The sequence below is a fragment of the Lonchura striata genome, chromosome 3 (genome assembly GCF_050655825.1).
Source record: "Lonchura striata isolate lonStrDom1 chromosome 3, ASM5065582v1, whole genome shotgun sequence".
Lineage (NCBI taxonomy): Eukaryota > Metazoa > Chordata > Aves > Passeriformes > Estrildidae > Lonchura > Lonchura striata.
The window spans coordinates 51,529,763-51,544,533 of record NC_140705.1 but is presented as its reverse complement, the minus strand read 5'-3'; the positions used below and the strand labels follow the sequence as shown (position 1 = coordinate 51,544,533).

The window sequence follows — 14,771 nt, the reverse complement described above, 5'->3', positions numbered from 1 at the left end:
AAGGGGTAGAGGCTGCTGACAGAAGGGAAGTGCAGGAACAAAGTTATCAAGGACAAATCTAAGAATGGGCTTTTATGTGCAAGATGTACTTTGTGCACAATTGAAGACCTTTATATTGGATTAAAAAGACTAGAAAATTAAGAACACATCATTACTTTTACTGCTGCATTTAATGTTTTGCAAGAGCTTTGCTGCATTTTGTTTCTTCCCGGCATATCACACGGTATGTATTTTGAGTAGAGGAATGGAATATGCTGGTTTATTGGCAGAATGCAAGGGCTACATAAATAGGTCACTCTTCCTAAAAGATAGTATTATCCACCTGAGCACAGTGAAGGCTGTTACTACAGTACAAGCTCTTAGAATATTCTTTTGCAGCTCTGTCAAAGGGACCTGCCTGTTTAATTTTAGAATTTCAGCTTGGACTATCCAGGGCAAACCCCTGTGTTGTTTCCACTCATGAATATTTTGGGACACACAGAAACACTCTTTTGCTGTTTGCCTCATTCTTAATGACATTATTAGTTAGGCAGCTTTATTTCCCAGGCATTCCTGGGACTACTTGCCAGATCTCTCCTGCCTTTGTTGTTTGGCCTCTCCTTGTATCATGCAGTCTGTCCTACTGATATATCTGCTGCCTGATTCTTTCAGTCTTGCTCTATAATTTGCTGGTATATCTGGAGGAACTTCTGGCATTTTTCTCTGCTCAGGTGTTATCAATATCTTCCCAAATAAAAATTAAAAATTAAAACTACAAGGAGAAAAAAAAGATCAAATGTACTTCCCTTGCAGAAGGCTTGTTTTCTCTTTCTGCTCTAAATTCCAGAGCTTTACAAGCTCTGTCTTTAACCTTTGGTGTCCTACTTATACCCTCTTGATGTCTCACTCTGTGAGTCTCAGCTTCTGAGGAGCATCCTGCTTCTCCTCCTCTGCTATGACTTCTCCTTACTCCTGAAAATGCCCACTGCTGAGATTATTTTCCATCTCTTGGTTTAAAACCTCCATTTCTTCTCCTTAGCTTTGTCCAGTGAAATTCATCTACTTCATTCTCTTGCAAGGCTCCCTGTGGCCTGTCCCACCTGGCTTGTCCCCTCCTGTCAGTATGAGAGTGCACTACTGAGACATTAGCTTCTTCTCAGCTAATTCCTAAATTTCACGCACTTCTCTATTTTGCTGCTTTTTAGGATAATTTTCCAGCAAATAAAATTTATTTACTCATTCTGAATCATAGGACCTTTTTTATTATGCCTACAGGAAAGCTGACAATAGTCAAACAAGAAGTCCAATGAAACCTCAAACTAGTATTCACTCTCTGTCTTCCTGTCTTTTCCTCCTTTCATTTCCATATGGGCTGGCTGGCTTGTTTTATAATTTGAAGGTTAGTTCTTTTGGATGGGAATCACTGCTTTTTTTTTTTTTTTTTTTTCCCCAGTCATATTTCTTCAGCAATGTTGAGGGCCTTTAAGTGTTAGACTCTAACATATTTCAGCATGGAGGTCTGAAACACAGGTAGACATTTCAGTAAATATATTCTCGTAAAAGTACACTTTTACTGAGTACTCCTATCTCTCCACCTGGGCATGAGAGTATTTAATGCCACCTGTGCTATGCAAACATTAAAGATTTTAAGACTATCCTATTCTAATTACTAATCCTTATGAGAAGCAGGGAACATTAATGCTATTGTACTGCTCTAAGAGCTAAACTACATACACAGACTACCTTTCCATAATATTGGATTACTGCAATGTTTAATGGAATTGTCCTGGTAGCATCTTTCTCAAATATTTAAGAACCACTGTTTGTATAATACGGACAGTAATTGGCATGAATTAAACACCTTGCCAATGGTCTTATGTTAAGTCTGCAACAGAGCAGAGACTTTGATGCTGGTGTCCTAACTTCATAGCTGTACTAGTGCATCTTAATAACACAGTTATGCTTCATGATGTTTTAAATCAATCTGACAGCATCAGGGCTTGAAAGGTATTGTGAACAATGCAGACTTTGCAGAAATCCAAACAGTATACATTTACCATAAATACTACGGATGGGTAATTACATATTACAAATTTTGAAGCATGAAATAATAATTTTAATGATTGCATGAAGCATGTACTCAAGCACAAATACAGGAAGGAACGAAAAGAAATTCAGACTAATATATAGCACATAAAAGTCCATGGACAGGATCACTTTGAAAATGGTCAATACTTTTGTGTAACAGTTTATTTATGGTTTTATTTATTTGGTATGTAAATTACCATCAATAATGCAGATGCAGTACATAAGAAATGCCTTTCTTCCACTTGTTTTACTGGAATAATATTACACAGTTAATCTTTTTGAGGGCTATATAACTAAAACCCAAACTGGATAAGATGATGCCTTCACATTAGTCTTATTCCCATAACTCAGGCACTTATCTCCACTAAAATCAATAGATTTTTGAGTGTGCGAGAAGTAAAAGACAAGCATACTAAATACTTTTAATCCTGTGTTGGCAAATAGATTTGTAATTCTGTTACACTTATCTCTAAGGCTGATCTCTACTTTGCATATTTTCAGAGTTTTGATCTACAAATGGGTTTTAATTTGTTGACTTTTGCAAGAACAGACTTGTGGGAGTGAGGGCAGGTCATGCATAATCAAAAAGTAAAACAAAGACAAAAGAAAGATGCAGACACTCTGAGCTCAATTTCTGTATGAAATACAATTAACATTATAATTTCCTTGGACCACACAAAGACCTTCCTGCACTAGGTGTCCTGCATATGTAGGGGATTTTTGAAAGATTCAAGAGATCTCGATCTAGGCAAATGGTACAGGGTCTTATGAAATGAACATGAAAAATGTAGGCGTGCTTTTGTCTCTCTTTGGCACTTGGTAAGAGGCACAGAAAGATGAAAGGACTTTCAAAAGAACATTGTGATAGATCTGGAAGCAGAACCCTCTGACCTAAACCGCAGCTCAGGGCCTGAACTGAAAAGCTTTTCGCCTTCTCTTAGAAGACAAGAGTTCAATGAACTGTGGAAATGAAGAAAATTGTACATAGGCTCTGTAGGTAGAATTAGACATTGATATGTGTGAGTGCTTGAGAAACTGCCAGCTTACGAGAAACTTTCAACTGTATGACAAAAGGCTGGGATGCAAATGCCATTTATACTCAGAGCCAATGACTACCTTAAGCCCTGATAGGGCATGCCAGGATCAACAGTGGTGTATAACCTGCACTGTGTCCCTCCCAAGCACTGCCCTCCCCATGGTGAAGTGGCAGCTATGCTTCCTATTGTTTAGAGGTAGGAAGTTTCAGTCAGACTCCACTCTGCAGATACTATATAGAATGCAACTCAAATAGTTGCAAATCAAAACCCCATTAGTACGACTGACCTCATTCTTTACCTGGAAAAATTCTCTCCAGAGATCAGTCATTTAAGTATATCTATCCTTGATAACCCAGTAGGCCTGAAAATGAAATAGCTTCTCTAATGCAAGCAACAAGAATCAATAGCCTTTAAACACACAAGGACATTTTATTGTCTGAAGCATATATGAGTCATGCCATCACTATACCAGTTCATTTTTGTAATTTGTAGACATAAGGACAGGCAGAGTTTTGGTCCTTGCAGAGAATATTGGATGGGCCAGATGCTCAAGACTTGGGAACTCTGTAAATGAGACTTTCCTGGTAGAGAAGTGCCTAGTGGAGAGTACGTGAGCACAGGCTACATTAAGGGTTGGTTCTTTCCAACAAAAATATTGAATTAGTTGTGGCCAAAATTATGCATTTTTTCTGCATTTATCAGAAAACCTTTAAACAGGTGTTGTCAAAGTGCGATGAAGCTAAGATCTCACAATTGCATATTCAGCTACAATATTGATCAAGAATTGGGGAGGGCAGGAAATGAGGGAGTTTTTGCCATGGAAATACAGAATCACAGATTCACAGAATTGTTAGAGTAGGAAGTGACCTCTGGAAATCATCTAGTTCAACTCTACTGACAATGCAATTCCTTAAGAATTCCACTGATTGACACAAGGGGAAGAAAAGGGGGGAGGTATATATTAGAAGGGGGTCTTAGGCAATTTGGAAAGTCTGTTCCTCTCAAGTACCTCAGCCAATGGGGAAAGAGAATGGGAAATGTGGCTGGGAAATTCAGATAAAAAGGAGGCTGACTGAGTCCTCTAACAATTAGAGAGACCCCATGGGAAATGCCGATGACCTCTCCCTTTATTCAAATAAAGTAACTCTTTATTTGAATAAAGGGGACTCCTCTGTCTCCTTTTTGGACATAAACCTCTGATGTTTGTGGATGAATTTTCCTGACACAAACAGTGCTTTTCTTCTAACTTTGTATTATATGTCACTGAGTTTTACTAGTTAATTCCTCTGTTTCCCATTTAATCAAATTTAATATGGGAGTGAATTTACACTATTAGAAAAAAATAGCCACAAAGGGAAATGTGAAATTTATGTAAACAGTAGTCAAGCACAAGGTTTGTAAAATTGACCCATACTTTGTGCAGCTCTGTACCTGTGATAATCACATTTAGAGTAACATGAATGGGTGTATAACACAGATGTAGTTAGCTACAGTTAGCAGATTACTAATGGCTTGTTATTTTGAATCATTACTTTAACTTGAAAAGAATGAGTTTATCCAAAACCAGCTCTATTTAAACACAGACACAAAAAAACTTGTTGAATCAGGAACAGAACTGAGCTTGAACTACATATACCTCGAATTTCTTGTTCCTCATTCATTAAATTAAAAAAAAAAAAAAAGACAGGAAAAATATCCTGGTTATCTGTTTTTGAAGGCTTGAGAGTAGGAGGGCTCTGCAGAGGGATCTGGGCAGGCTGAACCAATGGGCCAAAGCCAATTGGATGAAGTTCCACAAGGCCAAGTGCCAGGTCCTGCACTTGGGTCACAACAACCATAGACACTGCCACAGGCTGGGGACAGAGTGTCTGGAAAGCTGCCCTTTGGAAAAGGACCTGGGGTGCTGGTCAACAGTGACTGAACATGAGCCAGCGAGAGCCCACGTGGCCAAGGCAAATGGCATCCTGGTCTGGATGAAGGGAAATCAAGCTTGCACCAGGGAAATTTTATGTTGGATATTAAGAAAAAATTCTTCACCAAAAGGTTTGTCAAGCTCTTGAACAGGCTGCCCAGGGCAATAGTGGAGTTTCCTTCCCTGGAAGTGCTTAAAATATGTGTAGATGTGGCACTTAAGTGCAGACTTCAGTGTTGGACTTGGAAGTCCTGGGTTAAGGGTTGGGCTTGATGATTTTAGAGGTCTTTTCCAACCAAAATAATTCTATGAAGCTATAATTCCATGAGTAAAACTTGAGTGATATAAAATGTTGGGGAATAGATAGATGGAAAAGCTACCCACTTTTTGGATAGCTGTCAGCTCCATTATACATTTTTTCCCCCAAGTGAACAGTTTTCATCCCTTATAAATTTTATGCAGTGCAACATTGGATTCTTGTACTCCTAAAAAAGATTTAAGATCTTGGGTTTTGATTTTCATATAAGTGTAACGTTTTTGGGAGGGGAGGGAAAACCTCTCCTATTGTAGTCTAGTGTCAATTAATACAGTTAAAGACAAACTGATGATATTTAAGTCCTGTGAACTGATTTGTGAATCTATTTTTACCATTGGTTTGTCTTTTGTATTTAGTTTCATATGTAATTTGGCTTTCACAACAATATCTGTAACTTGCTATTATGTCAAAACTTATATATTATAGTATCAGGAAAACAGAGTGTACCTAGTACAGTAGTTCCTAGTACAATAATAAATATGTATGTTAGAAATTTTTGCATGCAGCTATCTTGAAGTGGCTGAATGACAACTGAGTTTCATAACTAAACTAAGACACAAATCCAGGGTTTGTGAGTGAATGCCACAATCATCCACTATTCCAATAAAGACAAGAAGAAATCCTGCAAAGGTGGTGGAATTGAAGTAATTTGTAAACACTTACTGCAAGGAAGATCTGAAGAGAACTGTGAGCCACTTCTATGTACTGATATTCAAGGAAACACCCCGAGACAGTGATATAACGATGATCCTCTGGTGCCCACTCTGGTGCTGGGGTTACTGAGGTCACAGTGCAGCCTGGCCCATTCTCCATCCACCAGGAACGGTGCATTGAGATGTTAAAGGTCAGAATGAGATCTGTTTCCTGCAGAAGAACAAGAGAAGAATTAATGTGTGGGGATGGTACTGTGGTATCCAATGCCTCAGCAAGGGATTTCACAGCATGCATAAAGAAGCAAAGAGCTGCAATAAAACTGCGCTGTCACATGAAAGTTAGTGGAGCTTGCCTGCTGCAAGCAGAAGTAGCTGTACCTTGTCAGGCAGTAATGCTTTGGAGCAGAAAAATAATCCTGCAAGCCAGAATCTGTTCCTAGACATCATGGCAGCCTAGACCATAGCACTCATTTCTGTAATTGCCATTTTCCAGTGGATACCATAAGGATAGATGGCCCATGTTTTGTTGGCCTGATGTACCAAACTATAAAAGCATCCCCCAGAATTAAGACTTCATACACTTTAATATACACACATCATCTGCAAGGAGGTTTTCCTCATGGACCCAGTGAAGGAGAGCTCTACTGGAATACTGGAGATGATTGAAGAAAAGGATCCTGTACATTTGCTTGTGGGAAAATCTCTTTACAATGCCTCTGTCTGATTGCTAATATCCTAGGATCCTGCAAGGAAATAGTGAGTGCTGCCTTGTCTAAAGACTACTGGGCTAGTTAAAAAGAGGGGCAGAGGTGTGCAACCTTTAACTCCCACACAGCTAGTGTGATAGTGGAATAACTAGTCAGCCATGCCTTCCATTAGGATTGCATTTATAAATAGTTCATAAAGGATTAATGAATTATTAATACACATCATAAACAATACTACGGATATTGCTTTCATAAATTATATGTGGTTGCACATTACTTGAAGGTGTTACAGATAGCTATAACAAAACTATGGACTCTGTGGATTCTGTAACAGCCTACAGTGTTTACCAACATTTTATAAATAATTTATAACTGTAACCTCATTGTAAAGTGTGGCTATCTAGTCTTTGCACACATGTGCCCAATCATGCAAAAAAAATTGCTTTTAAGTAATGTCTTTGCAGAGCTGAACTCTCCCCACACCTAACCTACATTTTTCAGCCTGTTGATGTCATTAATAATTAAGATTCTCATAAAGATTTTAAAATGTAACTATTTAATTAGGCTTACCATGCCAAAGATAATAGAATGCTATTCTATAGCAGATAAGTTGTATTCACATTTCCCTCTCTTCAAAAGAGCTGTTTTTTCAGTCCTACTTATTTCACTTTTTTGCACTAACTTATGAAGAGGTAACTCCATCCAGAGAGGTTTTGGATAATGTCACATGTCAAGCGATCTGTGATTGCACTTGACGCTGCAGTGTAGCTTAATGTTTTTTCTCTGATTTGCACTTTGTACCAAAAGTATGGAAAATTTTGACATTTAAAAAAATAATAAGTCACTATCCTGCATGAGCACACACAGCTATCAGATGGCAGGAAGGACTTAAATATGTTTGCAATGAATAATTACCCTTCATTCCCACAACAGTCCAATCCAGCAAACAATGAGCTGTATGAGAATATTTAAAATGCTTCATATGTATTTAATCATACAATTAATTTCAAGCACTTGTTAGTTTTGATCAAAGCTACAGCAAACATTTATATAAACTATGCAAATTGTGCCCAAATATATAAATTGATGTATGGTTATAAGTTTTCATCTCCAAAAACCATCTCCTTTCTCTGTATTTTTCCCTACTAATGCCATAGACACTGGAAAGTGTCTGCCACGTGGTCCTTGGAAATGGGAATTTTTACCTTTCACCCAAGCCAGAAGATTATTTTTCTTTTTGAAGGCAGGGCTGCTGCAGCCCCTCAAGTAGAACACTGGTCTTCTCACTTAGAATAAGAAGTTGTAGAATAGACATCTTTGGAGTAACTTTGCCTAAAGTAATAGATTTATTCCTAAATTACTGAAACTGGAATCCATCATATTATTGTCAAAAGAACTTTCAACCATTATAGTTACCATGGAAAATTCAAAACCTCTACTCTCTTATCAGAGATGCAGCACAAATGAATAGGACTCATTGTCTATTTCTGTTTTAGCTTTGCAATACCTTGAGAAGAATCATGATGGACTAAATATATTTTACAAACTGCAGACTAGGGATGAAAAATGTATTCCTTGAAAAAGAAAGTGATAAACCGGTTTGCAGGAACTGAGTATTTGTTATGCATTTGCCAGATGAAGTGAAAATGGATCAAGAGGAGCTAAACATAAAAATCAAAATTGGGCTCTCTGTGTAGAATATAACTTCTCTAGGGGCAGCTATTTTTGCTTACCACAGATTCAATAATAAAAAACTTTATTAGTTAAAACCACAAGTAAATTTCCAAGTTACACGGGAAATATAATTGCACATTAAAATATTTAAGATTACATATGTAAATAAAATCATTCACAAAATCTATTTTCCTTCCATCCCTGAATTTATCCTCAGATGATTTTGTAAAATATTTACATATTTCCTTTGCATTCAAATAATCTTTTGGCAGTTAAGTTGAATGTTGTGATTAGGATTTGTTTTGTTCAGAAATAGTCTTTGAGTGTTTGAGTGCTTACCAGTGAAAAAGTTATAGATCTCTAACAGACCTATATTCTATTTCTTTCTTAGAATAATCAGTAAAACACTATTCTGTTTTTTTTGGTTTTTTTTTTTTTTTGTTTTTTTTTTTTTGGTCTTAAAATAGATCTGATACCCAGCATAGAAATGTTATATTCTTTAATTCTTAATAATAATAATAAATAATAATCCTACTGAAAGTCACAGCTTCAAATATTAAAGAACTTTTCATCACATGATTGAGAAAGCTTTCAAAAAGCAGTTGTTACATACTGAGCCAGTTAATCAAAAAGGTCAACTTCAGAAAGCAAAATAATAAAACATGAAATCTGGTTCTGTGAGATTAGACACCATTCATGTCTCAGGTACAACTTGGATGGATTAAGAATAACAATGAAATAAAATCTTGAGAAGTCAACATGTAAGTCAGACTTTGCAAATTTCTATCCCCAAAATATCTGGGCTCAGAATAAACATAGAAGGAGCCTATTAACTACAAAGCTGCTGCACAGTTAAATCTTAGGTATAAGTTGTTATATGCTTTGAACTTCCCTATAACCTTCAAGCCATGCCCCCTTTCATACAACCATATTAGTAGAGCAGCTCCTGTTGCTCAGTATTGAAGGTCACCCAGCTTATGAAAAAGTTTCCCTTAGTGAGAAAACACTTAAGGAATTGAATCTTCTTTTAGAACTGTGGAAGCCAAGAAGGGGATGATCTATCTATCATTAACATCTCTTCTACTGACAGCATTTAGAGCTATTTTTGGACAAACTCTGCTTGCTATTTATTTTGTTCACTGTTTGAATACAGTTTTAGTGGACATAGACAAAGTCTACAAAGGAAGCTGGGGATTTATTATGCTCTCTAGTGTATTTGCCGTCTGTTTCCCTTCCAACATCTGTGGCTCAAACTTTGTTCAGGGAAATGCAGAGAAATGGTCTGATAAGCCTCGAAGCTATGAAAACTAACGAGAATTGTTGATACACATTGGGCAAGCCAATATGTTGTTGTTCAAAGTCTGTATGTCAAGGAAGATTTCATTATCCTAAATTCAACAAACAGCTGCTTCCTTTGTGGACATAGAAATACATCTGTAAGGGCTTTATTGCCTATCACTGTGCTGTTTTTGTAAATTCTGCTGGTATTTGTAAAGCTTTTTAGTGAAAATTGGTGCATTAAAGTAGATTTTGATACTCATCAAGAAAAAAACCCAAAGGAACACATTTTGTAGGACATCTTTGCTGACATTCTAAAGATGTGTTGATATTTGTAGTGGTCAGGAAAAATACTGCTAGATTAGACAAATCTTGAAGTTTGGAGGTCTCAGAGATTCAGATTTCTGAGATTAGGATATGAGACATCTTCAAATTACATCTGTAATTTTATTTCAGCTTGGTAAAAAATTTGACCTCTGATGGTTTAGGGACTATGTTTAATACAGTAGATTGCAACCTTCTCAGGGGTCAACTGCACAGTACATAGCATTCTCTGGCTGAGGACAGCTGATAACAGAACATGGCAACATAATGCTTTGTAAAAGCTGCCAGAAAAAGAATAAAAGCTTCTTTGTAATCAGACACAGCAGGAGGACAGCACTGCTCGAAAGGAAAGACAGCTCTTTGTGTATTGTATTAGTACTAGCACATGCTAGTAAGTGATCTGTCTCTTTGCAGAAATCACAATATATTACTGTTTCGATGATTTTTGTTGGTTGCACCTCAGAGAAGCTAATTCCAAACAGTGCCATGAGAAAAAAGAGGCAAGAGTTGTGCAGGGTGATTCTCCTTGAAAGCCCAGGAGATCTCGCAGACTCAGGGAAGTTGAATTGTACTGATTTCAATGGTTGTGGCTTGCTGTCATGGGAAATGATTTCTTCTATTTTTTTAATTAGGAATTGCTAAAATCTGTGCAAACCTTCCAAGTCTCTGCACATCTTTTGTTGAATACAACCGTGTAACCACTTGTTCTATTTATCAAACTCAAACTAGCAAGCACAGGCTGCTTGGAGAGTGAACAATCACAAAAGGTTTCAGTGATAAAAGATCAGGGTTTGAAAGCATTTGTAGTTTTGGATGCCTAGGATACACTGAGCCTCTACAGGATTTTATTTTTCTTCTGTTATCTCACTTTTCCACTAAAACTAACTCCCACCAGGCAGTGCCATTTCCTCATGCAAGCAGACTTTTCCCTGTCTAAAGAAAAAAACTCTCCTCACTGAAGAACCAAAATAGAGCTTGTCAGCTGTGGGGTTTTTTGGTTTTGGGTTTTTTTTCCTTGGTTTTTTTTGGGGGGGATTTTTTTTTATTTGTTTTTTTTTGTCTGCTTTTAAATTCAAAGTTGATCTATAGAAAACAATTATTGTATAAATCTTTAGGGAAAACAGATATTTAAAGATAATATTTTTCTATTTAGTTGCTTCTGAATTGTGTTTTTTCCTCCCTAATTTTTATATGTGTGTGATGTTTTTTCTTTAATTTGAATTTTTTTTCAGTAACCTGGAATTTGCTTTTTTAATTTCCTCTTGTAAAACCATTTCGTACCAGTATAGTTGAAAATTGGTTACAGAATCTGATTTACTTACGTGCCATTAATCAGATAAGGTTTAACCAGTTTTGAATCTACCCAGCTGATATACTTCTGAAGCTCATCAATGAAGACTAGCAAAAACTGTCCCCTTGTTAGCTTTTCTCAGTATTCTATTTCTCAGTTAAAAATGCTATAAATGTATTTTAAGTGATTCCTGGTGTACCAATATACTTCCGAAGTATTTAATGATAAAGCTACCAGCATGAAAGAGATGACTCATATGTCCTGATTTTCTTCTCTAAAATGAAACTAGAATATTATATTAATAAAATATAAATAATCCTCAAAAAGCACAGGCACTGCTATACAGAGTTTGATATTGTCAATTATTACTTTGTTATATCATACCTGTCAGTTATCTTCTGAAATTAGTAAAGCTACAATTAATGTTATATTAATTTAGATCTTCATATTTTTCTAGTAGTTTAATTTGTACATTGAAAAACCTAAAATTTTTAATCTGTTCTGTTTCTACTCATTAAAAAAAACCAAAACAAAACAAAACAAAAACCCACCTGCTAGGCACCAGAATATTAACTTAATTATTTCAGTGGCATCAAATTTTATAATAACATTATTCTTCAAAAATTTTCTATCTATCTAGTTCTCCAATTAAAATACAATGAAAAAGTAAGTAGAAACTTCAGTTTATATTGCAAAGTTATCGTGATTGTTATTGTTTCATGAATGTTACTCTTCCATGAACATTTTTTTCATATTTAAAGGGAATACTTTTAGAAAGTACTGGACTAAGATCCATTGATTTTTTCCTTGCACAGAACATGTGAATTTAGCCCTTCACAGTAGACCAATGTCATTTATCAAGAGGACTAGGAAGTAGCAGCCAAATGTAAATTTTAATTTAGCTATTATACATATTTATATAAGATCCTGAGAAGTATAATTTTTGTAAATTTTTGGAAAATTACTTTCTGGAGGATGTGAGCTTATGCAGTGATAAAACACACTGAAATGGAAAGCTAACTAGAGGCACTCACACCCACAGTAGTAGCTAACTCTGTCAAATCTTATTTATTTCACACTGTGCAGTAATCAAGGATATCATTCTGGAATTGAGAAAATTGTTTAAGAAAATTGAGTTAAATATAATACATTGTTTTGACAAATTGCCATTCTCTGACAAAGACATCTTATACCCAAGCTCTGATAATGTGAGTGTACAGGAGACAGTTTTCCAGGGGATCTACATGGTTCTGTCCTTGGGATTACCAGATCTCATCTGTGTCCCATGAAACGAAACTGGAAAAGGATTTTACAATTGAACTAAAATCAACATGGTTCTGGGTCTCTCTCAGAAGTGAAGTGAATGTTCTGATAAGTTTCCAAACCTTAGTTATTAACACTGAGCTAAAAATGCATGATTACACTGTTTTCCCAATATATTAGTACCAGTTTTTTTAAGAGTTAGGCATAATGCTTCTAAAGATGTTTAGTTCATTATTCTCTTGGGACTGTTTTTTTTTTCCCCTTTGTTTTTACAGTAAAGGAAGTGTGTCTCTCTCTTGGTTTACCCAGGCAAATACACAGATCAATAGCACTTAGAATTTTCAGACACAAATATACATAACCTCTTAATTCTAAATAAAACCCCTCTAAGCACAAGTGTTGCCAATTAATGGTAAAAACTTTCCAAACACTATTAAGAGTGCTAAAGTGAAAAGCAGATCTTTAAGCAAGATTTCAGGTGCACAAGTATGGTTCTGCATGTGAATACATTTGATATACTGCAATTTTTAAAAGGTTAATTAGTACATCCAATAACAGAGTAGTTGCCCCGGCAACACACCCCTGAGTCTGCCCCTTGGAATTGTTCCAGGGGCTTCTTTGCCCTATTTCTTGTTATGTCTTCTAAGTTCTAGTGCAAAACAGTGTCCTTGTTAGAATTTGTCTTCTTGAGAATAAGACTAAACAGAATTTCTGGACTGTCTTAGAAAGGGTTAGCTAATTGTTCTAAAATGCGAGAGAAAGGGCAGGAAAAGTACTACAAGGTATATAGAACTTATGCATCAGAAAATTTATAGAATGTATGCAGAAAAACATTCCAGCTGATGCAGTTTGTTCAGGATCCCCTGGTGATGGTTATTATTTAGTGTTAGGTACGTAAAACAAAATGCATGTGTAAAATGATAAATTTATGTTTTCTGTTTCCTATTTTTTTAATTGTCTTTTAAAATGTAAATAATTATCTAGTGCCTGTAGTGTGTGCAGGAAACAGTAAGACTTTGGACAGAGTTCTAAAACCACAAATATGCTGTTGCTGTCCCAAAAATGCTGTTGCTATACCAAAAGCAGTGTTAGGAAACCTGAGGTTATTGTAACACAGGTGGGGTTCATGAAATACCAGGTTGAGGAGAAATATGTGTTGTGTACCTTGTGCTCTAAAGCCCAAGCATTTCTAGTCAGTGGTGATTTTATAAGCATTAAGATCTCAGAATTATTAAAATGAAGCCTAGGTAAGTCAGAAAATTACTAAAAAAATGTGGAGTAATCTTTCTCAGTTTGATTTGCCTCTGTTCCAATGTGAATAATTTCAAAAGGATTTACTTCTGTGGGGAGGTTGCAATGAGCTAAAGTATCAGTTTAAAAAGCATAGCTTGTTCTCACAACCCACTTGCATTCTCAGTGCAGAATAAAATATCCAGATTTAAATGCCTAGAATTCCTCTGAAGTGAGTAGAAAGGACCCAATTGTAATACAGTGATAAATATTCCTGACAGAGTCTGAAAATCTTGTTTGGAAACCTAGATGCTGAGCAGCCCAGCAGCCACAGAGTGATTATCAGGAAGCACAGGAGAAGTGTGGGCTCTCTCCACATAGCCCTTGGGCAGTGTTCAAGAAATGATGTGGAATAACTGTACAGCATCAACTACTTCAGGCTCTTTCACTATAACTTATTCCACTACTGACCCAGCTGACCAATGCCATCATCCAAGTGTTAAGATTCAGATCTGAAGCTGTGCAACATTCACGCACCTTGCAAATTTGGGCCAGTAAAAGAAGAATCAGATCTCTGCAAAAACATTGATACATGCCCAGCATGATGTCCACAAAACCTGCATGTAACAGTCTCTATTGCAACACTGCTGAATATCTAAGGTTTCTCACCTTTAGTTTAGCACATTTTACTCCTCGGTATGACTTTCACCAATTTTAAGGAATTGCACAGCTACAGTCCATCACATGACATGGGAAAACCTGTGTCACAGTTTTCAATGCTTTCAATGTATGGCAAGAGCTACTTTTGCCTGAGTTATACCTACCCTACAGACTTTAAAAACCACCTTCAGTTCCTGTCTGAAAGATTCTATTTTATTTTTTAAATGGAAAGATATCTGTCACAGGAGCATGTTACACAACTCAGATAAACTTCAGTTCATAAAGTGTTTATTCATGTCCTTGTAGGTGATGATGATTATTATTAGAATACCTAAGGCTATATCAGATTTGATAAATCA

The 14,771-nt window shown here is 36.3% G+C and overlaps 1 protein-coding gene across 6 annotated transcripts in view; it reads right to left on the bottom strand.

The window, feature by feature from the left end:
• NKAIN2 (sodium/potassium transporting ATPase interacting 2) overlaps positions 1–14,771 on the bottom strand; it is a 511,342-nt gene that overhangs the window by 71,883 nt on the left and 424,688 nt on the right. For all 6 annotated transcript variants that reach the window (XR_014954250.1, XR_014954251.1, XR_014954249.1 and 3 more), the window contains exon 4: positions 5,996–6,196. Coding sequence is in view for 2 of the 6 variants with exons in the window: in XM_021547161.4 (XP_021402836.1) it covers positions 5,996–6,196 (201 nt within the window). In the remaining 4 variants the exon portion in view is untranslated. The remainder of the gene's footprint in view (positions 1–5,995; positions 6,197–14,771) is intronic.